Genomic DNA, 26733 nt, shown 5'->3' with positions numbered 1-26733 from the left:
TGAAAGTAAAGTGTGCCTTTCATTTGGGAATCAAGGTCCAAGGGTTTGGAGGAAGACGGGTGAGGAACAGAACCCAAGCTGCCTGAGGTCCAGTGTGAAATATCCACAGTCCGTCATGATTTGGGGTGCAATGTCCTGTGCAGGTGTTGGTAAACTCTGCTTTCTTAAATCCAAGGTCACCGCAACAGTCTACCAGAATGTTTTAGAGGATCTGTATGAAGATGCAGATTTCATCTTCCAGCAGGACCTGGCCCCTGCCCATACCGCCAGAAGCACCAAAACCTGTTTTGATGCCCATGCCATCACAGTGCTTGACTGGCCAGCCAACTCAGCGGACCTAAACCCCATTGAGAATCTATGGGGTATTCTCAAGAGGAACATGAGGGGCACCAGACCCAACAACAAAGAAGAGCTGACAGCAAGCATCAAGGAAATCTGGGCTTCCATAACTCCCAGGCAATGCCACAGGCTGATTGCTTCAATGCCACGTGGCATCGAGGCAGTGATTAAGGCAAAGGGATTCCCAACCAAGTATTGAAGATTGACATATCGTTTTGAAAGTACCATATTTTGATTGATTTGATGTGATCCTAATTTCTTTCTTTTTTTCCTGCAAAAACTGAGAAGTAAATGGTGATTTCTTCACAGTATTCAAATTTTTTGAATTCCTGTTTTCGTGGGTTTAATGAGCTGGAAGCCCAAATTACGTAAAAATAAACAAATAAACACTTGAAATCGTTTAAATTGTGGGCCCTGAATCTATGATCTATGAATGTTTAACTTTTTGAATGGAATTATGGAAATTAAACAACTTTTCCATGACATTCTAATTTTTTGGAAAGGGTCTGTACTGTGATAATAATCATTTGGTCACAACAATCGTGATATGACATTTTCATATTGTTACATGCCTACTACCAGGAAGCTAACCAGGCTACCAGGAAGCTAATCAGACCACCAGGCGATATCAGTCTTTAAAGACACGAGTGGGATGCCCAGAAGAAAAACGGTGGAATGAAAAGGTATATTTTTCTTTATCTTTGTTAAACACTTGGCCATTAAAATGGGTGCTCTACACTACTGTCAAATATTACATCTTAAGCAAACTTTTTGGCTCGCCGGCCACACTGGGTTGAAAAATTTGTCTGTATATCGGTGGTCATCAAACAGAACGTCATACTTGCTCACGGTGCAACAAAATAACATAACACATCCACAGAAAGGTAACACATCACATAAATCAAATACTGCTACTGCCTGGGTAATAAACAACAACTAAGCGCTAAACATAACATGTAGCTTAAAGTGCCCGCAGGGCATGCTGGGTAGTCCCGTGGCAACAATATGAACTATGAACAATAAAACACTGGATATCACGAGTATGTGAACGTCTCTCCTTGTTTAATTCCCTGACAACCTCAACATGTTTTGCAATCAAGCAAAAACGCAACAAACGTGAGAACATGTTGGGAGAGAGAACCACAAGCTACCCAGCATGCCTTGCGGCGGGAATACGACATATAGGTGTAACTTTGGCATGGGTGTTGTGCGTAGACGTTTGTGGTGCAGTAGGTAGGTTACATTGTGTGTGTTGACGTGCCGTGTTGTTGTGATCGCTCTTATGTAGGAGCTACAGATTGCATCTGACCATTTCCTGTGCAACTCAAGTGAGCCGCAGAAGCGCTGCAAGTCATGTTGACAGCTACACTTTTGATGTTAAAGGTTTAAAAAAAAAAAGAAAAGAAATAATTTTGAATGGGCGGTGGGTCGGATTAAAACGTTTGGCGGTCCTGATGTGGTCCGCGGGCCGCACTTTGCTCACCCTGGATTTTAAGTCTTTTAAAACAGACATCCCTCAGGCCCCTGGTAACCTGGCTAACTTCCTGGCAGCCTGGCTAACTGGAATCATTTTAGCACATTTCATAAAAAATCTAATAAAGCAAAAGTGGCCTCACATCCTTTCAATATTCTGTACGTGGCCCTCCCACCCCTGGCAGAACACAGCAACAATTGAACAAATAACAAATATCATAAGAACATCAGTATTGATCAAATACTGGTGTAAAGAAAAAAATCACTTGGGAAAAGTTAGAATTGTTCCGGCAAGCACTTGGCCACGAAGGCAAAGAAGGCAAGTTTCTCTAAGGAAGAAACCTCCAACAGAACCCGTGCAGGCTCCGTGCATGCCAAACGTCTGGACTCCATGATCATCTCGTGGACCCAAACAGTCAATAGGGACGCAAGCAGGCCGAAGACGACACAAGCATAACAACAATAAATAGCGACCAATTGGTTGTGGCACATACTGTATATACTGTACGTGCTTAATTGACCCTTAAAAAACGATGTGAGGAACCCGGACAATGTGGTATATACCCTTCACTGTCAACCCTCCTGTTTTACCTGGGAAACGCCCGCGTTTTACCCTTCTTTCACGTCACCCTCCTCTTTAAATAGCCTCATGTACGTGGTAAATGTATTCCTTATTTGAAAAAAAAGTCAATTTCACATTTTTGTATAGCATAATTAAAAATCATTGACATTTGAGTGTCTTATTAGCATTTTTGTTATTGTGACAAACACGTCACGTCACGTCACGTCACTTGATTTCCATAGAAATTTGACAGCTAAAAGCCTGATAGTGATATTTTCCTAGCGTCTTTTCTATTAATTCATTAAATACAGTAAAAAAAAAAAAGACTTTAATTGTAATATTTGACACCTTATTAAAGCATTACAGTTAATTGGATTTAAAATAAGCTTTCATGGTAAAAAAAAAAAAAAAGTTTTGTAAATGAGCTAGCTTACCTGTTATACTGTACTGCCATTTTGGGGAAGTATGTCGGGGATAGTCACATGACAACCACTCCTAAATGTTTTGATACGTCACGTAGTGACTTTAAGTCAAGCACAAAGCTGTGTAGGTCACATTTCAACATATTGAAAGTGTTCTTATGGGTTAATGTGTCATACATGCCTTACAACTTACGAGTGGGCAAAAAGTTAGCAGACAAGCTAAGAGTTGGCCAGCTTTTTATTCGTCTGTGCACCCTGCTGCCTCACACAGGCCGGTCCAGGTACTACATCACTGAGCGTTGGGAGGGCAGATGGTCAAGTGCGCGGTTATGCGAAGAACAAAAAGAACACTTTCATTTTTATTGTCATGTCAGCTAAAATGTACCGTATAGCCAGCATTGCAATTGAACGACTACTGATGATGACAATGACAATAAACAAACACACAACAAAGAAGAAAACAAACTGTTGGTGATAATAAAACATTTTATTTGTATAGTACTTTTCTAAATACTCAAAGACACTTTACAAGGAAAGAGAAAGCAACAATGAAGACGTGATGGATAAAAAAAAAATGAACATTTTAAGAGACATGTCAGTAGGACTGTGGATAATTTAATATAGAAATAACAGCTACGTACATACAAGTGGGGAAATAAGTATTTGACCCCCTGCTGATTGTGAGTTTACCGCCCCCAGATAAGAACAGTCCTGAATGCTATGGTAGCTTTAATGCAGCTTTGACTGAATGTTGAAAAATAACCGGTTTGAATTAGTATTTGATTGAAATAAGTATTTGATCCCCTACCACACAAGAAGCAGTGACCCCTCCAGAGCGTTTGTGTGTCCATGAAACACACACACAGTCCTGTCGCAAGACCAAAGAGCTGACCTCAAGACCGAAGGCCTGCACAAGACCAGGACGGACTATGTGGTGGGTAAGGGTTACTGGGAGAACAAGGTGAGGGAGCGGCCCACACTGACAAGGGAGGAGCTGCTTGATGAGGTCGAGGGAGGTGGGAGCGCTGTCGGCAAGAAAAGACTGTCCTGGACTGAGATCAGACAGTGATGTGGTCACATGACACCAAAAATGGAGCTTTTTGGCATGAAATGGTGCATATGAGTCACACAATATCATCCCTACCGTCAAAGACGGGAGGGCAAAACAGTCTGATGCGAAATTGGGGGCTGCTGAACGGCGGGCCATGTACCCTACAAATGGTTCATAGGCGGGTCTTCCAATATGACAATGACCTAAACCATACAGCTAAGACAACAAAGGAGTGGCTCTTACATTAAGATCCTGGAGTGGCGTAGACCTTAACCCAGTAGAAAATCTGTGGTAAGTGCTAAAACTAAAGAAGAGTTGACTGTAAAGAGCACTATGCACTATGTCATGTTTTGCTTGGGGATCAAATATTTATTCATATCAGTTATTGAACTTTAGAATTGTTTGTACATTCTGTTACAATAAAGCTACCATCAAAATGATGGACTGTTCATCTCTCTAAAGGGGGTAGACTTACAAAACCAGCAGGGGATCAAATACTTCTTTCCCCCACTACACCTGGATTTCATGGCTGTAATGTGAAAATACATGCAGATGCATGTATTTTGCAGATTGGCAGCTTCAACACAACACTCTGCAGGTAGATCGTCAAGAGGACAGTTGCGACTGTAGTGAAACTCTCCCGTGGTGCTTTCTTTTTCTACCGGAATCCTTTTGGAGCGACGCATGAGTCCTGAGCTACATACAAACTTTCTCTTTTGGCAAGTGCAGCTGTCATGTGGGCAAAAACTGGCTCTTGAGTGCACCTTCACTCATCACAACAATAATTCTAAAAGAGGTCTGAAAAGAACGCAATTTGGAGCACTGGTCTTCCAGTGAGTGAATGAATACTGATCTGATACACAACGTAGGAGCTGGCGCCATCTGCAACAAAACACCAGTTAGGTGAGCTAAGGTACTGGAACAGATAGTGTCTTAAGCCTAGGTCACAGGGTGGTCGGCAGGTCGGGGGTTATGCGCATGTCCGACCGGTAGGAGGCCTCGGGGAAGACCCAGGACATGTTGGAAAGACTATGTCTTTTAACTGGCCTGGGAACGCCTTGGGATCTGCCAGGAGAAGCTGGACAAAGTAGCCGAAGAGAGGGAGGTCGGGGCGTCCCTGCTTACGCTGCTTCCCCCCCAACCCAACCTCGGACAAGCGTTAGAAGTTGGATGGATGAACACCAGCCACAGAGGTTCTTTGCCATGTCAAACAAACTCTACGGCCGCTTACGTTTTGAAAGACAAACTTGCTCACTTCTTAGGTCTTTGTGCATCCGTACGGCCAACGTGTCTGTCGTACGTTTTTCTGGTGTCGGGTTAGGGCAAAATGTAATTTTTTTCCCCATACATCTCACTTGCAGACTCCGTATGTGTGCCACACGTGCACCCCACATACGTAATTAGTGCAGCCAATGCACGTTGGTTGGTCTTACAACTTCGCAGGTTGGCTGTACGAATGAAGCGGCAGCCGTACGTCTAAGCAGCCTCAGATTTTGTGCATGGTACGCACGCTCGACTTACAGATTGTACGTCGGGTGCGTGGTTATCTTACAACTTCATAGTCACCACAACTACGTTCTCCACGAACAAAAAAACAAAACAAAAAAATGAAGCCATTTGGGGAACACCATAAGTCGTACGTCCGGCTGTGACCTAGGCTTTACACAAGTCACATTTCAGCACCTGTTTTTTTTTTTAAAACCTGCTCAAGAGACGATGCTACATAAATACTTGCAATGAAACTTGGAGATACTTTAGTCAGTGTACAGCTTGTATCGCAGTATAGATTGACTGTTCTGACACAGTTATTGTCTAAATAGCTGGCAGCGAGATGAACGGCGAGTACAGCTCCCAGTGGACATGTCCAAATGGTGTCCTTGGTGTGAATATTTCCTCTTAGCCATGGACTTGAGCAGAGCTACAGAGGTTGTTACTGGAATCCTCTTCCACTCCTCCATGATGACATCAAACATCATCCGCCTTCCGCTGGAGGTCACCTTCCTCAGCAAGGCACTTGCTTTGGGGCTTTGTTGGACAACTGCCAAGCTCTGCTCCCAATAAACCGCAGCTCTCCAGTGCCGGTAGCACTCGTACAACCCCCGAGCGCTGACCACTCGACCAAAAGTCAGCACAGCTCTGAAGGCCGAGGGAGTTAGGATTTACCAACTTACACCTGCACAGCATCCGTTACACTGGCCAACCAATGACCCTGGACCCCCTTCACCAGGGTCACATGCTGGCAACTTCAGCAACACATCATCAGGATGGTAAAACTGACCTGACTCAGGCTCGTCTAATCCCAGCTCACGTTCCCTATTAGTGGGCCAACAATCCAACGCTTGGTGAATTCTGCTTCACAATGTTAGGTTAGGAAGAGTCGACATCAAAAGGATGAAAGAGCCAAGTCAAGCCAGTTATCCCTGTGTAACCTTTCTCACACCCCCTCCTTGAAACCTGAAAAGTCAGCAGGATCGTGAGGCCCCGCTTTCACAGTCTGCACTCATACTGAAAATCTAGATCAAGTGAGCTTTTTGCACTTGAAACAATTCAATTTCTCAAATCCTCTAGAGTTTTTGGCCATGTTGGACAAGCAGAAATATACATCCACAACAGCAGATTTTAATCCCTACGGTCCATAAACATGATGAATAGGACAGGTGACCTTGGATGTCCAGGTGCCACCAGGGCTGCACGGCCTTGTGTTGAGTCATTTTCAGTGGATAGTAGCATCTATACAAGCTGTACACTGGCTACTCTCAAATACATTCTATAGTTGTCCCTTGAGAAACCCTGCAAGCCTCCGACGTCACCAAGCATTTGCTTTCTTCTTTAGTGATGCTTTGAGGATTTCAGCACAGCATCTTTCAGAATTGGGGTTTAGTCCCCTTCCGCTCCACTGGCAGCTTCCAATTCAATGTAGCTCAAACTATACTAAGCAATTCAAAATAGAGGAAGAAAACAAGACAAACCAACCAAAACCTGCTCAGTAGCGTCCACCCGTTTTGGGTTGTAAGTGCTATTTTACGTGGATTTGTGCCATTTTTTTCTGTGTGACCCAATATTTCCTAATGGTATATTCTGATGTGGGCCATGTTTCATTTTATTTCTACAACGTGCCACGAGCTGATACAAAGACATGCTGTGGGACACTTTGGACACCCCTGTTCCATGGGTTAGAAGCCTAGAGACCGGCTTGGCCAGTCAAAAGCCTTCCTCTTTTTGCCCCTGATGAACGCCTTTGTGTGTTTTGGGTCAACACTTTGAATGCTTTCGCTGTTCTGGTCTTCTGGTTCAAACATACGCTGTTCTTCTCAGTTGTGTATCAGATGCTCATGTAAAGAAGTGGAACGCTTTTGGATTTGAGGTACAAGGCACCTGCCAGACGGGACTATCAAACCGGGTTTGTTGCTGGCTCCAACTCAAGTGTGAGCAGTTGCGTTTGCGGTTATTGTGGAAGGTGGGGGCTTTAAGCCTGGAAGGTAGATCTGAGACGATAGTCGTTCCTCAATGCTTCTTTGTGGGTAAACACGACTTAAAATCATCATTAGGTAGTGATGACACCTGCTGATATGCACAATGTTCTCTGTGGCGCCTAAGGAGGTGAGGAAGAAAGAATGGTTTCCTTCCCTTTTCCTCATCGCAGAAAGATCCCAGATGTTTGTTAGCTACTTCATCTTGAAAGTAAAGCTCAGTTAGGCTAGTCAGTATTTATTCAAAACGACTTTGTGTCATCCAAAATGAGGGTAAAGATAAATTTTGTTTCCACAAGGAGAGCAGGAGATGGGAGATTAATTCTTAATGAAATGACAGACATAAACTTACGCCCAGTATGGATCATACATGAGGGGCAAGGCAACACACAAAAAAACTACTCAGTAATCCTCTCATCTAGTTCTGAATGGTTGCACTTCCCCATTCCCACATGAAAAGTCCCTCAGGAGCCAGAGACTCAAACATCGCACAGGAGATGTCCTCCATCCTTGATGGTGGAAGCGACGATGGGGAAGGTAAGGAAGAGTGGGTGGAAGAGTGGGTGGGTGGGGTGTTGTGTCGGATGCAAGGAGGGGGGAGGTGGGGGCGTCGGGTTCCCAAAATTTTATTGATTGTAGAGCGAACGCTGCTCCCAGGGCATAGCCTGGATGGTACGTGGCACGGGCGAAGGCTTGAGTGTGGGGGCTCCGTTTGGATGGAGGGAGTGGGCTATGGGGTTGATGGTGGTGAGGGGCCGCTGAGGAGCCAGAGAGAAAGTGTCCTGGTGCTTCGGCTGTGGCGGGACGTGGCAAAGATCAGGACAGATGGGACGAGCGTGCGAAAGGAACAGCAGCAGCAAGTACAGAGAAAGAGAGAGAACATGTGCACGTCAGTGTCAGTGGACGACATTTCATTCAATCAACTTCTGATTGTTAAGAGAAAATATATAAATCCATTAGAGATGCACGATATCTTTTTTTTCAAGACGATACCAATCACTCTCTGCTTCTCGAGACCAATATGGTACTGACAGGCCTGTCACCATAACACATTTGGCTGGCCAATAATTGTGCTACAAATTATAGTCAATAATCAATATTATCGACATTTTTTGAGAGCATTTTCAAAATTAATATTTGGCATTAAATATATGCCATGCAACCATATTGAATGGTTACATTTCTTTTGCAATGTAGTGAGCGACACGGTCTCTGAGCGCGCTCCATTTTGCGCTATTTTCTTGATACATTGCCGACCAAACGCCTCAGTAAGCGTTGGCTGTCCGGACGAAGGCTCTGCTGCACCCCCAGCGGCAGTTTTTTCCCCAGTTGGGAAAACTGAAAAGGATGGTTGCGTTTCAGGTGTGCATACAAGTTGGTCGTGTTCCCCTTCTTCCTCGTCACTACTTTCCAACAAATGTGACGTATCGCTTCGTTAGTGTTCGTGCGCTCACCTTGTTCATTCTGTTTAAAACCTAAATATTCCCACACAGATGCTGTTGCGTTCGCCTTACAAACCATCACTTCTGTGCCTTCATTCATGTTAGCGTATGCTTTCTCACAAGGCTAATTTGCTGCTAGCCCTCTGTATCCACTCACTAGCAGCCCCGCCTCCACAAAGAGGATGGATGAGAGGACAGTTCACTCTCTGTTCATTCCACGATAGAAGCAATGTGCACAGACAGGTGCAGACTTAACCCTCGTCATCCAGCCTGTGCGGTGGAGAGAGATGAGATGAAAAACACACGTGCATGTACATGTAATTGTGTTTTTTTTTTAAAATAATAGTTTGATGAAATCCATTCATCGGTTATCGTGACAGGCCGAGGTACCGCTAGCTTTTTATATCTTATTATTTAGATGTAAGTGTAGTTTGTGCACACCTGGAGGAAAGGAGGACGAGAACAAATTAGGATTTGACTAAGTGTACCTGTTGATTTGTCCTAATGAAATATGACATGACTACTAGCACATCACTACTACCACAAGAACCAGAGTGTAGAGCGGAGGGAGCCACCTGCTGTGGCCCAGAAAAGTGCCCTCCATTCAGACACATGCTTCGAGCAGCCGGTGTGCCGCTGCAGAGGCCAGGAGTATAGAGGGGGAGGCGCCACCTGCCGTGGCCCAGCAAGGTGCACTGTATTCGGGCAAACGCTTTGAGAAGCCGCTGTGACGCCATGGAGGTCTCTGGCAAACCGTTTCAAACACGGCGGTGCGGGCGTTTCAGGTGCTTGATAAGGTTTGCTTCGTGTGCTCAATGGCTTTTTTCCCATCATCGTGATGCATTTGGCAGAATTAGCACATAATGATCTCGCCTCATTGGAGCGTTTTGTTTTTTTTTTTAATGATCTGTTACCGGAGCTATTTTTAATGTTATCAAATTTATTGGAATGACCTAAATTAAATTCCCCCATATCGGCCCAATAATAATCGTGCACCCCTAATGTATCATTATTATCACAAGTGGGTTTCCACTGTTCAAGACAATTGGGGGCCACATGAGACAATAATACCAAACAAAGTAACAGCATCATATTAGCAGCAGCACACAGCTGCATGTTTGAAATGATAGCATTACTCATCCCCTGCTAACTCCAGGACGTTTTAGCATGTACAGATGACACATAGAAATATATACACGCACTTCATGTATTCATATGTCTACTATGGCTCATGTTGAGGTTTATGATTTCTATGCGCTGCTGGCGTCCTCCCCGTCTGTCAGAAATGTTTAAATGCTGAAGAAGAGGTTTGGACACACCAGGGATGTCCTAACTTTTTCCAGCAAGGGCTACACAGTGAACAATCAAAAGGATGTCATAAAGCAACACACGTAGATATGCTGAGAAGTTCTATATGGCAGCTTTGCCATATCCGTGAAAAAGCCTATCACCACGAGCTTCACCCTTTGCTCTTTGCCCCCCATTTTGTTTGTTAAAAAGAAAAAAAACTTTATTTGGTTTGTTTCTCATTATGTTATTGTTTTTTTTTTTTTTAAAGAATGTATTTTTCATCAATATTTCAGCTCCATGCTGCTAAAATGAAATTTTTACACATTTATTCTTCTAAAATTGCGACATTTTTCCTTGTTAGAATACGACTTTTCTCTTCATATTGTTGATTTTATTCTTGTAAAATGACTCTTTTTTTCCATTTCTGGTGTTCTCCAACTTTCTTGTAAACTCCCGTCTGGTAATTATGACTTCATTACATAATATTTGTACTTTATTCTAATAACATTCCAACGTTTCCGCAACCTCATTTTCCAAACACTTTATTTTTATTTTCCATTATTATGCCTTAAAGAAAAGTTGAATATTTAAACTTTATGCTACTAAAATTGCTGTCTTTCCTCATATTCTGATGTTGTTCTCCAAAAATGATGACTTCTTTCATATATTTCTAAGAGTTGACAAATGACTGCAGACTTTTTGCATTTTTGCTGGAATGCACCGAAAGCAACGGATGTTTTTAGGCTAGCCAAGATTTTTTTTGAGAAGCACGCCTTCAAAGTAAGTCGCTTGGAGATACGGACTGAAAAATGCAACGGGACCATAGTTTGAGTCCGTATGTAATTTCAGTGTTTCCCCCCATGATTTATTGATTTTTAAAGATTTGACAGAACCCCACTGGCGAAGACGGACGGATGAATGCCTTCTAGATGACCTGAGAGCTTTTCTTATCTTACATCTTTCTATCTTACATGATCCTGGCGGACACAATGGTTCTGTGTTTCAGTATGCAACGTTGTACTTCTCCTGATGTTAGTAGGCAGACATGGAGAAAGCTTCTATTCAGCATTTAGCAGATGGCGGTCATCTCTCCTACCATGGGATTGGCGCTCAGCCTAGTGTATCCCGAGCTCATCTCCTTTACCTCAGGAACTAGGGGCTGGAGAAGAGAGTAGGAGGAAGTTGATGTGCTGCTGGAAGAGGAGATGTGTTTGGAGGAGGACGAGGTCCTCATGCTTTGCTGGCCGCTCTGGGACGACACAGAGCTGGGACGGACCTGTCGGTAAGCGCGGTGTTAGTGTCGATGATTGTGCAGATGAGCAATGAAAATAAGGTGAGGAAAAATGGACAAGAAACAAACCTGGTATATCCTCCCTACCTGGTGGTCAGGGACAGACTGACTGGCCACGCCACCACTCTGGCCCCCTTGAGACATGGGAGATACGCAGTGGGAGGGCAGAGGTTCCTGTTGACTGTGTCCTCCGTGCTGCGACTGCATCATGGAGGAGGAGGCATTATTCTGCTGCTGCTGCTGGCGGCGAGGTGTAGCAGAGAAATTTGAACGACGGCTGCCAGTCTGCATGGGGGGTAAACAGACAGAGGAAAGAGTAAGAAACATGCTTATGCGCATTGCCAGTTGTGCGGACATTCAAATGCCCTTGGTTGTGTTGCATTTGTGTTGCTATGGTAACTGCTTGGCGCCGCTTGTATCATCGATACACGCACTCAACACAACACATCCGTGTGACCGCAAGAACGTCAGCGAAAAGCTCAGCAAAACCAGTTTGGGACAAAGAGAAGACATTTCGCAGCACAAGCACTTAAATGGGCAAAGCAGCATACAGTCAGGTCCATAAATATTGAGACAGCAACTTAATTCTCATCTTTTGGGCTCTAAACACCAAAATGCACCCAACAAGTTGTGCTTTAGCGTGTTAGCACTTTAGCTAACTTCCACATGTACATACAGCTATGGCATGATATCGAGACACTATAGACGCCCCTTGGCACTTTCCCTACTTAGTGCTAACTTTGTAGGTGCTAGCATGCTAACTGGGACCAATTAACCACCATAAAGCAGGGATTTCTGTACAGCTCAGTCCAGTCTTTGGTGCCAAGGAGAAGCCAGAGCTTGAAAACCTTCTTCAGTCGTTAAAGTCTTACATTTGGGAACATGTGTACTTCCCAGAGAAGTGGATACAATGACAGCAGTGTGCTGCCAGTGTTCAGAGATGGGGAACAGGACCACAAGCTGGAACTACAGTATTTATACTACATAAGAAACTTTACTACAAATAAAATACTAATTACACTTGTCTTATCTTTGTAGCTTACAAAACCCCCCACTAAACTACAGTATGTGCATCCATTTTTTTAGACGCATTAACACTGCATAGTGCTGTCAGAGCTGCCCTGCAAAAATCCTTCATCTCATAAAGAAATACACCAATTAGCAAACGAGAAGCAACAAACAAAAGAAAACGTTGCCACACGAGTACAAGTTCAAATACAAGTACGTAGCATTAGTGGTACTTTGGGTCTGGAAATGAACCCTTAATCACAGTCCAGACTGATCTCACACAAACACACACACACACCAACCTGGTTTTTGGGCGCAGCTCTGCAGCGATGCTGGGCCAGGTCCAGCATGGTTCTGTAGCTCTTAAAGCAGGACGGGCAGTTGAAGCGGTTCTTATGAACCAAACCAAAGCACACACAGACACACAAGACACACATAAATTTGGATTACTGGACTTGTGGGGCAACTCCAGTAGACTTCCTGAACTTCTGCATTCCTCAGCGCTAACATGGCTATTGCCTTTTCAACCACATTTCATAAGAAGAGAAAAAGCAAGACAGACATTTCTCCCAGGAAAGATGAAGAAAGATTGCTGAAAGGAAAATGGGATGCATGCGCGCATAAGCCAAAAACACATGGACAGTACTAAGAGTGTCACAAAATCTCGTGCCACATGATCTCGCGAGATTACAACGTGACGAGACTTCTCGTTCAGAAAAAAAACCCTAAGTGTTTTGCAATCAAATAAATAAATGAATCACACGATGAATGAATATGAACTCCATTATTTTGCCTGTTTCCATATATTGCCATGAGTCTTTTCCTCACCTGGTTCACTCTGTGCATCAATTTATACTCTTATACTGTCCTGTTTAAGCAATACAGAAAAGACATTGAAATGTTACTTTACTCTGTTAATTGTGTTATTTTTCATTTCCTGTGTATTAGTATTACTGTGAAACTGGCATGTGCATGGCGGTATATTTATCCACTTCATTTTCATTGTGTGATTCATGAATGGATTATCCTCCCAGACGCCCATGAGACTTTTTTTTCCCCTGAACGACAAATCTTGTCAGGTCTTTTTATAGACAAAGATCAAAAGGTGACAGTCAGCCTGAACCTACACCAACAACAGCACACGTCACTCGCTGCCTCCTCACTGTCCTCCTCTGCGGGACACCCAACACAGCGCAGACCACCTTCTTTTCCACTAATCACAAGTTGCCTTCAGTGACCTCCGGAAACACCAACATAAAAACAAGTCAGAAGTAGTGAGCTGTTATGGTTGCTGCTAACATAAGGCGGTCCATTCCAATACTTGGCATGTGCTTAATGTGAGCATTGTTGCTCAGGCGTGGCCAACATGCATCTAGCAAGCTTTGCTGCAGCGTATGCATCCTTGCTACTCAACACTTTTCCACATTTACAGTATGTAGAAATAAATGCATATTAGTGGCTGCTGGGGATAACAACAGTCTGCCATCAAGAAAGCATAATAGGACGTCCTGCCACAAACTGGAAACCTTGACGTTGGGCGACTACTCCCTACGCTTCACAAATGCAAGGTCGTTTCAGGTCGTTAGAGTGTTGCAAACAAAGTCAAAATGTTAAAACATAACTCAGATAAGCCGAGTTGGTTTGATCCGTGTTTTTTCACGCGAGTATGAGCTTTATTTTGCGGCGCTGCTGATTCTCATGTCTGAGATAAGCAGGAGCCACAGAATGTGTGGGAATACCAACATCTCACAACTTCTTGGTCTTCGTCTGCCAAATGTGGCTCTTGGGACATGGAGCGGTACCTCTATGGTGGGGACTCAAACCGACTCACAGGTTGGGCTCTGAAACCAAACTCCTGGAGGGGGGCTGGACCTCGTTCTGCTCTGGAGTTGCCATCAACACCAGTGCTGATCAACACCAGTTCATGAGTGGGCTAGCATGCCAGACGGACCTGGCAGACCCAAGCGTAGTGAGGGTGTGCTGGGAATGCTTGGCAGAGCCTCCCGTTCATCGGATTTTCATCCCAAAAGGAGGCCAGTGATATGGAGCAGTAGGCAGCCGGCTAGATGTTAATGGGTACCAGGGGTAGAAATTCACAAAATCCAGTGGAAGCAATTTGTTGCTTGTAGATTTTAACTTTACAAGCAAATTACTCATCTAAGAAGCAATTTTCAGGCAAAAAAAATTTGTCCATTTTTCCAATGTTTTTTCATCAGCCCTTTTAAAGCAGTCTTCAATTGGAATTGGTTTCTTGTTTGCTTCCAAATATTTGGCGTGCCTGGTTGCTAACGACCGTTGGTGAAGTGTTGATTTAATGTGTTGCTGTATTGCCTCCTTTTTCACCCTGTTGCTACCAGTCACAAGAGCCGACCCACGATCTGAACCAGTACCATGTTCCTTGCACACCTCACACCAAATTTCGTAAACACAATCGTCGTCCTTGACTTTATAACCAATGTCCGTGTTCAATTCTTTCATCCACTTCTGAACTGTTTTTAACGAGCTGGTTATGGCGACACGAGATGCACCAGGTCTCAGTGGCAGCTGTCGTCCATCACTCACCGTCGGTGTCCAGGAACTGTCACTGGTGCCTGTGGAGGGGCCTCCTGAGGTTGAGGCCAACTGAGAAACCGCGGGCTTATCCAAGTCATCGCCCGTTGTTTTTTGTTTTTTTTGGAGGGTTGTTATTGTTATTGTTATTGTTGTCCCGCTCCGAGTGACATGAGTCCGCCTTGGCAAAATACTTAGTAATCATCGTATTCAGTCTGCAGATCGCCAGCTAAAACAGCAGCAGGACCACCATATTTGTTTCCAACAGCAACAGACGATCTGCTGCAACACAGATCGTGATTGGATGGGATTGTCTCATGACCAATCAGAGATCTGCTTTCATATGCACCATGGCCATAATACCGTAATACCGTACTTTCCAGCGCAATTTGGTTTTCGCAAATTATATTGCGCCCTTATTCCCGTGACCGAACTGACCCAATCAAACGCAAAATAATTTGTCTTAGATGGAAAATCTGCACGATTGTGACAGTTTTTGCACGCATTTAGCGTTTTGCGTCAGGTTAATTTCGGTCCATGGGTTCATCAAGCTGAAGGAGACTTACTGGCTGGCTTGTGGGACCACCTGTCCACACAGCAGGGATGGAGGTCTGCTGACCTTAACTGAGGATATCATCACACTGTAAGGAACTTCTCAATGTGGAAACCTGAACGTAGACATGCTCATCACAGTGGCTCAGGTATCTGAGGTCATAAAGACTCCGAAGGCTGATGACATTCGTCCTGACTTCCTTCAGGATGTTGGATGCTGGATGTTGTGGGACCGTCTTGGTCGATGCTTGGAGGTCAGGAACAGTACGTCTAGACTGGCAGACCGGGGTGGTGACTGCAGAGTGTGTTTGTGTGTTCCAACTACAGAAGCTCATATTTCGCCTGGAAGAGTCTATTCTAGGGTCCTACGGTTTCTGTGAAATTGCAGAATTGGCCAAAAAAACTCAATCTACTGTTAAATCCCGCAGAAAGTGAAATAACGTGAATGAAATGTCATCGTGAGGAGAGGGAACGTTTGTGTGGAAGTATTTCCCCAGCAGACCGCTCGATCGTGGCAGAATATCCTCCCCAACTCTAACATGCCCCCTCCTCTTCTCACCCCAAACTAAACATGTCAAAAAGGCGGCCTGAAACAGTAGCCAAAGTTGATGAAAAAACGCCTCTCTTACGGCGCGTGAATGAATGCTACCGGGGTTAGCTTAGTTCAGCAGAGCTTGCTGGTGTGGCTGTGTGTGTGTGTGTGTTTGTGCGACTCAGGCTGGAGTGTTTACGTCGTGTTGTGTTTTCATTTGTGCAAATTGTGGTTGCAGCCATTGTGTGTGTGTGTGTGTGTGTGTGTGTGTGTGTGTGTGTGTGTGTGTGTGTGTGTGTGTGTGTGTGTGTGTGTGTGTGTGTGGGTAGAGGTGATGTTAAATATTCCATTGTCCTTCCTGAATGTAAAACTAGTTGTCCTTCCTGCATCTAAAACTACAGTTATTCCATCTATCTATAAAATGTGTTTTGTGTCAACGTTTGTGGGTGTCCAACAGATGAATTGGATTTGCATTATTTTCTATGGGAAAATTTGCTTTGGTCGAGTCCTTTTGGTTCGAGTCGGACCTTCTGGACCGGATTAACCACGTTAACCAAGGCACCGCTGTACAAATAAGAAATGTAGTTTATTCACTACCACAAAAAGCACACACCAAATGCAGGTAAAATGGTACAAAAAAATGTATTCTAAATCATTTAAACAGAAAAAAAAGCGGAATTTTGGAAAAGATAAGATGGAATTCATAGGGCCCTACTTTAGTATTCCTGAAGTGCAGAAGAGAAGACACTGCTTTCCCCTCCCTCCCTCACAGTAGTAGGTGTACTAGTATCAATACAGTATCAATACTGCAATAGTATGCAATGGCACAGCCGTACACGTAACGTTGCCGTCTCTTCAGTCCTGCAATAGATAACCTCGTAGGCCTTAGTGCGCTCACGCTGACCCACCTGGCCGGATGATGCAGAACCACAACGGTGTTGCGCCAGCTCCAGCATGGTCCTGTAACTCTTTGAGCAGGAAGGACAGTCAAAGCGGTTTGGCCCATCGTCATGGATTCTCTGGTGGTTGCGGAGGTACCGTGCCAATCGAAAGGCTTTCCCACAGCGATCGCACATGTAGCGCTTCTGACCATGGATTCGCATGTGGTTCCGCAAGGACATATAGTTGGTGTAGGGCTTGCTACAAAAGTCACATCTGTGTTGTGAAAGGGAAAGAAGATATTAGCGATGATAAGAACTTGACTTTCAGTAGGTTTTGCACATATTGATGCAGCATGGGTGAATGAGATGGCATAAAGGCAACATTGGTTTTTCATGAGTTGTTCGTTGAAAATCTCAGCCACACCAATTTAAAAGCGGGCTCTTCCACACTGATCCAAAAAGAGTCTTAAGTCTCTACCTGAAGTCTCCAGTCTTGTGAGTGAGCTTGTGGTTGAGCAAGGAGCTGGCATGTTTGTAGGCGCAGCTGCACAAGTCGCAGACATACGGCCTCTCGTCCGAATCCATGTCATCCGATGTGGATGTTGGTGGGACCGGCGCTCGGGATTCTATGGAGAGGCTGGAACTGGAGAGAGACGCTGAAGAAAGACTGGAGCTTGACAGTGCGGCCGACGATGACGGGAGCTGGTCACACCAGTTGATGGTCGAACTCGACTGTCAAAAAACATTGAAATAAATGAGTTGTCATTTCACTGGAAATGGTAAGCGTTTGAGAAGGAGTATCACCGAATGATTCGTTCTCCGCTGCTTCCTGAATAAATAACAACACTCTTCTTTGAATGGCAACATTAAGTACATAATACACCTGTATCCTGCTGATGTCCATGTTGGGAGTGGAGGCATGTCACAATAATCGATAATTATGCCGGCCTCGATTAATTGACGTGTGCATGCATGTAAGCATGTTTAATGCGCGTCTGTGGGAACCAAACAGGCCGGACGACAAGAGGGTTCACTCTGCATCTGTCTGTGCATTGCTTCTATAGTGGAATGAACAGAGAGCTCATTCAGCCTTAGTGGAGGCGGGGCTACTAGTGAGTGGATATAGAGTGCGAGCAGTTAGCCTTGTGAGCCAGCATACGCTAACATGAATGAAGGCACAGAAGCCATGTTTCTAAGGCAAATGCCACAGCTGACAGCCCAAGTGTGGGAGTATTTAGGTTTTAAACAGAATGAACAAGGTGAGCGCACGAACACTGACGAACCCATATGTCGCATTTGTTGGAAAGTAGCAAGGAGGAAGAAGGGGGAACATGACCAACTTGAATGCACACCTGAAACACAACCATCCTTTTCAGTTTTCCCAACTGGGGGAAAAAAAAAAGAAATACCTCTGGAGGTGCAGCAGAGCCTTCAGCCCAGCAGCCAACGCTTACGGAGATGTTTGGCCGGCAATGTAAATACAAACAAAAGAGCACAAAATGTTGCACGCCTGCAGACAGTGTCGCTCACTACGCTGCAAAAGAAATGCAATTATTCAATACGGTTATATGGCATACATTTAATGCCACATAATTAATGAAAAAATGTTGTCAATAATATTAATTATCAATGATAATTTGTAACAACACAATTATCAATTATCAAAATGTGTCATCATGACAGGCCTAAATAGGCATTTTAAACGCATTTGCAATATGAGAAATCACAGGTGTCAAACTCAAGGCTTAGAGGCCAAATTCAGCCCGCCATATTGTTTTATGAGGCCCGCAAAAGCCTGGAAATAATGCAAGCCAACGAGACACTTTTTTAATTTTTTAAATTGTATTTTGTAATAATTATTTGTATTAATCATTATAAAATGTTTCAATTGTTTTATTATATTACATGAATAAAATACAAATGTTCAAAATCCAAAAGACACTTAACTCTTCTTACTAAATGTGTGTTCTGTCAATTTTTACAGAAAGTTTGTTGGAGTCTCCTATTTTGATTTGTCCAAGCCCATTTAAAAATAATTACACAAAACTTGTATAGTCAAATTTCCGCTTGGCACCTTGACTTCTGATTTCAAGTAAGTAAATAATCTAATGTGTAATAATGTCATGAGGCTCTTCTACATTTCTATGCTGACAGTTACAGGCGGCCCTCTGAGGGCAACCATGACGGCCATGTGACCCACAGTGACAACGAGTTTGACGCCCCTGCGCTAAATCGTGGCGTTTCTCTTTTGCGCGCCACAGCATCCACACAACTCTTCCTCATTATCCACCAATCACACGCATAGCGAGGGAGGTGGGAATTCTGACAATCGACATTACAACACAAGCAAGTCACCACAATTGTGTATTGATTATCAATTTTGTCACACTTTCATTCATCCAAAGGTAAGATGCTATTGGACAAAATATCTCAAGAATTTTTCGGGCGCATCATGGGAGCAACCCTGAGCGAGGCACCAAGAGACCAAATCTTTCAGAGCCTTTGCTTTTTTTAACATTGTCATTTTGTATTGTATTGTACTTTATTAATCCCACAGCAGGGAAATTCACTTGTTACAGCAGCAAGCAAGATACGCAAGTAAAGAATACATAGTGACTACAACATGGTTCAAGTGGTGCAGGTGTTGTAGAACCTGACAGCGGTCGGTATGAAGGACCTGCGGAACCTCTCCTTCTTACACCGTGGGTGTAACAGTCTGCTGCTGAAGGAGCTGCCCAGGGAAACAAAAGTGTCATGTAGCGAGCGGGTGAGAGGTGTTGTTCATGATGGATGTCAGCTTAGCCAACATCCTTCTCTCCCCCACTTCCTCCACGGAGTCCAGAGGTCCGTCCAGGACAGAGCTCGCTCTCCTGATCAGTCTATTGACTGCTACATGACACTGTGGGTTCCCTTAGCAGCTCCTTCAGCAGCAGACTGTTACACCCACGACACCTGCACCACCTTAACCATGTTGTAGTCACTATGTATTCTTTACTTGCGTATCTTGCTTGCTGCTGTAACAAGTGAATTTCCCTGCTGTGGGATAAATAAAGTACAATACAATACAATATTGATCCTGCTCCTGTCCCTGTCCGTGCTGCCCCCTCTCCAGCAGCCCACAGCATAGAAGATGGCTGAGGCCACCACAGAGTCATAGAAGGTCCGTAAGAGAGTCCTGCACACACCAAAGGACCTCAGTCTCCTCAGCAGGTGGAGGCGACTCTGGCCCTTCTTGTAGAGGGCGTGGGTGTTGACGGACCAGTCCAGTTTGTTGTTAAGGTGAACACCCAGGAATTTGTAGCTGTCTACCAACTCTATGTCTGCTCCCTGGATGTTCACCGGTGTGAAGTGAGATGTTTTCCTCTGGAAGTTAATGATCATCTCCTTTGTCTTGCTGGTGTTGAGTTGTAGCTGGTTAAGCTCACTCCAGCTGACAAAGTCCCTGATGACCGTCCTGTATTCCAGATCGTTCCCCTCTGAAACACAACCCACAATGGCTGTGTCGTCGGAGAACTTCTGAATGTGACACTGTGTGGAGTAGTGTGTGAAGTCCGAGGTGTAGAGGGGGAAGAGGAAAGGGGAGAGCACCGTACCCTGAGGGGCACCTGTGCTGCAGAGTACCATGTCAGACACACAGTGACGGAGCCTCACATACTGTGGTCTGTTGGTGAGGTAGTCTATAACCCATGCAGTCAGGTGTTGGTCTACTCCCACCCTCTCCATCTTCACTCTGAGTAGTGACGGCTGGATGGTGTTGAAGGCACTGGAGAAGTCAAAAAACATGACCCTCACAGCGCTCTCGCTGTCCTCCAGGTGTAGCAGTGATCTGTGCAGCAGGTAGATCACTGCGTCGTCCACTCCGATCCGAGGCCAATAAGCAAACTGCAGGGGGTCCAGCTGAGTGCCCACCAGGGGTCGCAGGTGCTGCAGGATAATCCTTTCCATGGTCTTCATCAGGTGAGAGGTCAAGGCAACAGGTCTGAAGTGGTGAGGCTCCTTGGGACGCGGTGTCTTTGGTATCGGGACCACACAGGAGGTCTTCCACAGGGCTTTCTCCAGGCTCAGGCTGAGATTGAACAAGTTTCTGAAAACTCCACAGAGCTGGTCAGCACAGTCCTTGAGGATTCTAGGGCTGATGCCGTCCGGTCCCGGGGCCTTCCTTGCCTTGATCTTCTTTAGTCGACTTCTCACCTGATCATCAGTTATGGAGATGGGGGTAGAGGATGGCTGGGATGGGGATGTGGGGGTGAAGAGTGGTGAGTGGTAGACTCAAATCTGTTGAAAAGCACCACGCTGCAGTGTGTCGACAGTGGAAGACTGACAATGTGTTTCAAATTAAGTCAGTTAACTGTTAAGATACTGTGATTAAAAAGACAGCACATGCTGTACAGTCAGTCACTAAAGCGAGCACACTGCTCACATCATTTATCTTCAAGGGACGGCGCTCTTGAAGTAAACGTGTATACTAAGTAGATATATAATAGCTCAAAAAACAACCCAGAAGTAGAAATAAAATGCTGCAATAGCTGCACAATTTTTGTTAATGTGGTGAAAATGGGTTTGGGCATGCTTGATGCCAGTGTTTGCAGGAGGCTCGTGGGAATGTTGCTCCAGGTGGAGAAGATGGCTTCACCGAGGGCATCTGCTGTTTGGAACTGATGTCCATTTTTGTAAACTTCCCTTGCCATCCATCCCCAAATGTTCTCCATTGGATGTAAATGGGGGGAACACGCAGGATGGTCCGAAAGAGTGAGCTTATTCCTCTGGAAGAAGTCGTTTTTGAAGTGCAGCGTTGTCCTGTTGAAAAAGGCAGTCATTACCACACAGACGAGGGCCTTCAGTCATGAGAGACGCCCCTTGTGACATCTCCACATCACCGGCTGCCGTTTGACGCCCCTGCACAACATGAAGCTCCATTGTTCCACTGAAGGATCATGATGGCGCCCCCTCCACTGTGCCGTGTGGAAAACATCTCAGGTGGGATCTCGTTGTCATGCCGGTAAAGTTGGAATTCATCAGGACCGTCAAGGGAGAAGAAGACTCTCTTCCACCTTTCAATGTCCCATGTTTGATGCTCAATGCAATTGAAGGCGACAAAGCCTTTGAAGATGTCTCTTCTCTGGCAGATGGCGCCTGATGGTTATTGCACTGCACTCGGCACCAGTAACAACCTTCATTTGGGCCAAGGATGGTCCCGTGTCTTGACGGACAGCCAGTGGGATCCTCCGGCTCATTTTTTTTGGGTCTACCACTTTGACTTTTTCGCTCCATGAGCCTCAGGATGTTTGAAGAAGTTTTAAATGACAGTAATGTCTTCCTGCGTCCGAACTCAGCAGCAACGGCACGCTGTGAGAAGCCTTGCTTGTGCAGCTCAATGATCCCACCGCCTTCAAAGAGAGAAAGCTTTTTTGCCTTTTCCATCAAGATATCACAGCGGTGTGAATACCTGACACTAAACCACATTCCATCCACATTGCTACCAACATGGTGACTTCTAAAAGGCTTTTGATCAGCTGATGATTTAATGCATCTTTTTTGTCTTACTCCCATCTTGGTTTCATTTCAAGCTGTTAAGTGTTTGCTAAAGTGCGAGTGGTGGACTCACTTTAGTGACCGACTATATTTCATTAACAGGACAAAATTGTAACTTTTTGTGACAAGAAAATATCATTTTAGAGAATAATAACAGCGAGCACAGCTGCCACCGGATGACTTTTTTATGGGCAAATTTCTACTAGTGTACCGGAAAGGGCATCCAACAACAGCTTTGACAATGATGGACGATGGAAGAAATTGGTGGGCAGTGTCCTGCTTTCTGATGTAACAGACCATAAATCATTGATTGAAAAATTCTAGGCGTACATATTTGATGGATTACTATCAACACAAACATGAACACACGCCCAGCATAGCTCAAATAACACATTCAAAAAACCAAAAAAACACTCCACTGAGGCAAGATTACCTGTACTGTGTGGATGAGCAAATCAAGCGCTCCTTTTATTATCCTGCCCGTGATGCTATCGTCCTGTCGTAACTTCCCCCGAGCTCACTTGGACACCAACATTCACTTTAAGCGGGAGGACGTTGTACCAAATGTGCTGCGATTGGGGGGTGGGGAGGTCATGGAGCACACAAAAAACCTCATCAGCCACCTAAAACGCCAGCGCCATGGCGTTTGAAAAGTGCAAAAAGTTTGCCAGAGACCTTCGTGGTGGCACAACGGCTGCTCTGAGCGTGTGCCTGAATACAGAGCACCTTTCCGGGCCACGCCAAGTGGCTCCTCCCGCTCTATACTCCAGTTCTCCCCATTTCTGTAGCGGCACGCCGGCTGCTCGGAGCATGCGCCTGAATACAATGCACCTTGCTGGGCCACAGTGGGGGTATGCTACAGCCTATCCCAGCTGACTTTAGGCAGGAGGCAGAGACGCCCTGGACTGGTCGCCAGCCAATCGCAGGGCACATACGGACAAACATTCACACTCACATCCAAACCATTGGACTATTTTAGAGTCTCCAATGAACCTAACATGCATGTTTTTGGAATGTGGGAAGAGAACCCCCACACACACACGGTGGGAACATGCAAACGCCAAACAGAGATGCCCAAACGGAGATTCCAACCCAACATGCTAACCACTAGGCCACCATGCGGCCCTTGTGGTAGCCGCCGTCATGATATTTGATTAGGACAAATCAACAGGTAGAGTTGGTCAAATCCACATTTTTTCCAGTCCTTCTTACCTCCAGGTGTGCACACACTACACTTGCATCTACATTTGAAAAAGTAGATTTTTAAAAAAGTAAAAATTGGTTATTGGCTCCAAGGTTATCAATATCTGTTTCTAAATAAAAGATATTGTGCATCTCTACTTAAATGACTTCAGTTGTGATCTGGCACCATAAACAAAATAAAATACATGAACTTGACCTTCTTGGGGGGGTGTAAGGTAAACACTGAATGCCGAACGTTCCAAGTTTTATCATAGTGCAGGACTATTTGGCTAAAGTGTGCTTATTTTCCACTAATGAAGCATTTCAATCTAAGTTGGAGTTGCGGGAAAATGGTCAAAAAATAGCCAAGAATTTCTTTCCCGATACTCGGTAATTGTTCTAAGTAAACGGTGCGTTTCGGAGTCGTGAATGACGGCTCGCGGAGCAAAAGTGGAGTAGCCAAACAAGCTAGGGCGGCCATGAATGAACAGCAGCATCACAAAGAAGTCTTTCAAAGAGCTCCGTGGGGCGCCTTCCGCTCCCACTTCCTGTGTGGGCCAGTCTGGCTTTGTTTATTATATGATATCAAGCTCCGCATAGCAAGCTGAAATCAACTCTTCTTCAAGCGCGGAAGTGGATCTTGTCATTGAAGGCACCTTCCCACTGAGTAAACAAGATGAGAGGAAAAAGGCAGACTTGTGCGCCACCTTGTTTAGCATCGGCTCCTTTGCTACCATCGCTTGACTGTTAGCAGCTTGCCTGGGTGACGCTAACCATTAGCATCCACGTTCCGGACCCGCCGCGGTATCTTACTAATACATTGTTTCGTGCGTTATTTCATCATCTACAGTAGCCGAGGTCGTCCCGATCTAATCAAGGTGATCCACACGGCATGAAATGAATTACCGTAGCAGCAAGCAGCCAAAGTAGGCCGTGACGGGCCGCTTGCTGCTTTAGCACAACGCTGACGAAGATGCTCACTCAACACGAGCACTCGCACGCCAAATGACATTTATTGCCCCGTTTTTATTCCTCGAGCATTCGTTGCTAGATCTGAACCTCGATCATTGTTCGCTAACAGTGGAGCGTTTCTTACGTCGTTTGGATCCTTTTTCCAGAACAATTGGGAGCAGTGGCCGAAGGACTCCGTCGATGTCACATAATTCACTCCGTTTCTGTCGGGAAAATCTCCATGTGAGCTGCCGGCATTAGTCCTCGCATACATCGTTGGTTTGGAACTTCTTTGTGTTTTGGAAATTAGAAGCGAAGGCGCTTTGACGGGATCTTCCTCGGAAAAGGAAAATATTTCTTCTTTGAAATGTTTGATTTGGCGGTAGACATATTGAGCAGCACGACTCGCTGCCGCCTCCTATCGAACGGGAGGAGAATAACACCTTAACATACCACAACACTGTAGGCAAGATATTTTTTCGTTTTAGGAAAGAAAACTAAACTGTTGCCTAAAATGGGACTTTTTTTACTTTCTTGAAATGTAGTTTTTGCAGTGCAAATTCTTATATTTAATTATTGAAAACCGTGAATTGGGAGCATTTAAAAAAACAACGTACTTTGACAGACGATCATATTAAGGAGGCATACATATTTCAAAATGTGATAAGAATGAAATGAAGTAATAATTAATCATTTTCAACCTCGAAATCAGTTTGTAAAATGATCCATCAATGATCCTGTGAAATGATCTATGTAGTGTTTCTTCAGAAATGAACTAACAAAGATGGGTGTTGGTGGTAGACTATGGTCTATTATTAATCAAAACCTATTGAAATACAAGTGATACGTAGCATTATATGTCACAAAACATTGAGACAAATTTGAGGCTAACTGGTTAGCTTGCTAGCTAGCAGCTGTCATGAGTCCCTGCAGCACAAGAGTTGCGCAATGTGGTATAAACAAAGAATAATTGGAGTGTAAAGGTGACTATAGGGGTGTTATTTCATGTCTACAGGGCTCTAATGTTAAAAACCTGTATTTAGAAAGTTGACAACAGTTTTTCTATGCTCTAACTACAAAAATATTCAATTTATGAACAAATGAATCCTATATCACGGAAATTCATTTAACGCAGTCGGGTCTGGAACCAATTAACTGCCATAAACAAGGGATTACATGTTGGGGTGTCACAAGACTCAGTTCACCAGACAAGATGATACATGAGATTGGGTCTGCGAGAACAAGACTAGATTTTAAAATTACTTTTAAAAAAGGTAGAATAAAAAAATATAGAATATATTGCAATCTACTCATTGAATTTCTACTACGTTACACTCTTCTGCACTCTGTGTGTATGCTAGCGGCCCCGCCTCCACCCACTGAGACAAAGAGACCAAAACTGACAGAGTGAACCTCTTCCTGCCCGTTTGGAGGCCAGAGACGAGGAACACAGACATGCATGCACGTGGAAATACATTGCTCAAAATATTAGAGGAACACTTCGAAAACGTATTAGTAATGTATTAGTAAGATAATGATGCCACATCATTTGATAGAAATGAAAATGATCGCCCTATAGAGGGGGGAAATCAAAGACACCCCAAAAATGAAAGTGAAAAAATGATGCAGCACACTGGTCCATTTTGCTAAAATGTCATTGTAGCAACTCAAAATGATTCTCAGTAGTTTGTGTGGCCCCCACGTGCTTGTACGCATGCCTGACAACGTGGGGGCATGCTCCTAATGAGACTACGGATGGTGTCCTGGGGGATCTCCTCCCAGATCTGGACCAGGGCATCAATGAGCTCCTGGACAGTCTGAGGAGCAACCTGGCGGCACCGGATGGACCTAAACATAATGTCCCAGAGGTGTTCTATTGGGTTTAGGTCAGGTGAACGTGGGGGCCAGTCAATGGTATCAATTCCTTCATCCTCCAGGAACTACCTGCATACACTAGCCACATGAGGTCGGGCATTGTCGTGGACCAGGAGGAACCCAGGTCCCACCTCACCAGCATAGGTTCTGACAATGGGTCCAAGGATTTCATCCCGATACCTAATAGCAGTCAGGGTGCCATTATCTAACCTGTAGAGGTCTGTGCGTCCTTCCAGGGATATGCCTCCCCAGACCATCACTGACCCACCACCAAACCGGTCATGCTGAATGATGTTGCAGGCAGCATAACGTTCTCCACGGCATCTCCAG

The 26733-nt window shown here is 44.7% G+C and overlaps 1 protein-coding gene across 3 annotated transcripts; it reads right to left on the bottom strand.

Annotated features, from left to right (window-relative positions):
* Positions 1-3146: 3146 nt before the first annotated feature.
* Positions 3147-24887, bottom strand: LOC129171385 (zinc finger protein 646-like). 3 transcript variants are annotated; one of them, XM_054759987.1, is made up of 6 exons: positions 24674-24887; positions 17342-17595; positions 16891-17137; positions 11410-11625; positions 11194-11325; positions 3147-8111 (listed from the first exon to the last, which is right to left on the bottom strand). In XM_054759987.1, exons 1-6 carry the CDS (start codon positions 24800-24802, stop codon positions 7944-7946), a joined length of 1146 nt encoding a protein of 381 aa, XP_054615962.1. In that variant the 5' UTR covers positions 24803-24887; the 3' UTR covers positions 3147-7943. The 3 variants fall into 3 exon arrangements, with proteins under 3 accessions (XP_054615962.1, XP_054615961.1, XP_054615960.1); XM_054759986.1 differs by having other exon boundaries at positions 11146-11325; positions 11428-11625; XM_054759985.1 differs by having other exon boundaries at positions 3149-8111; positions 11146-11325.
* Positions 24888-26733: the final 1846 nt, after the last annotated feature.

Source organism: Dunckerocampus dactyliophorus, chromosome 18, assembly GCF_027744805.1.
Source record: "Dunckerocampus dactyliophorus isolate RoL2022-P2 chromosome 18, RoL_Ddac_1.1, whole genome shotgun sequence".
In the NCBI taxonomy this organism is placed as follows: Eukaryota; Metazoa; Chordata; class Actinopteri; order Syngnathiformes; family Syngnathidae; genus Dunckerocampus; species Dunckerocampus dactyliophorus.
This window is presented reverse-complemented; position numbering and strand designations above follow the sequence as displayed.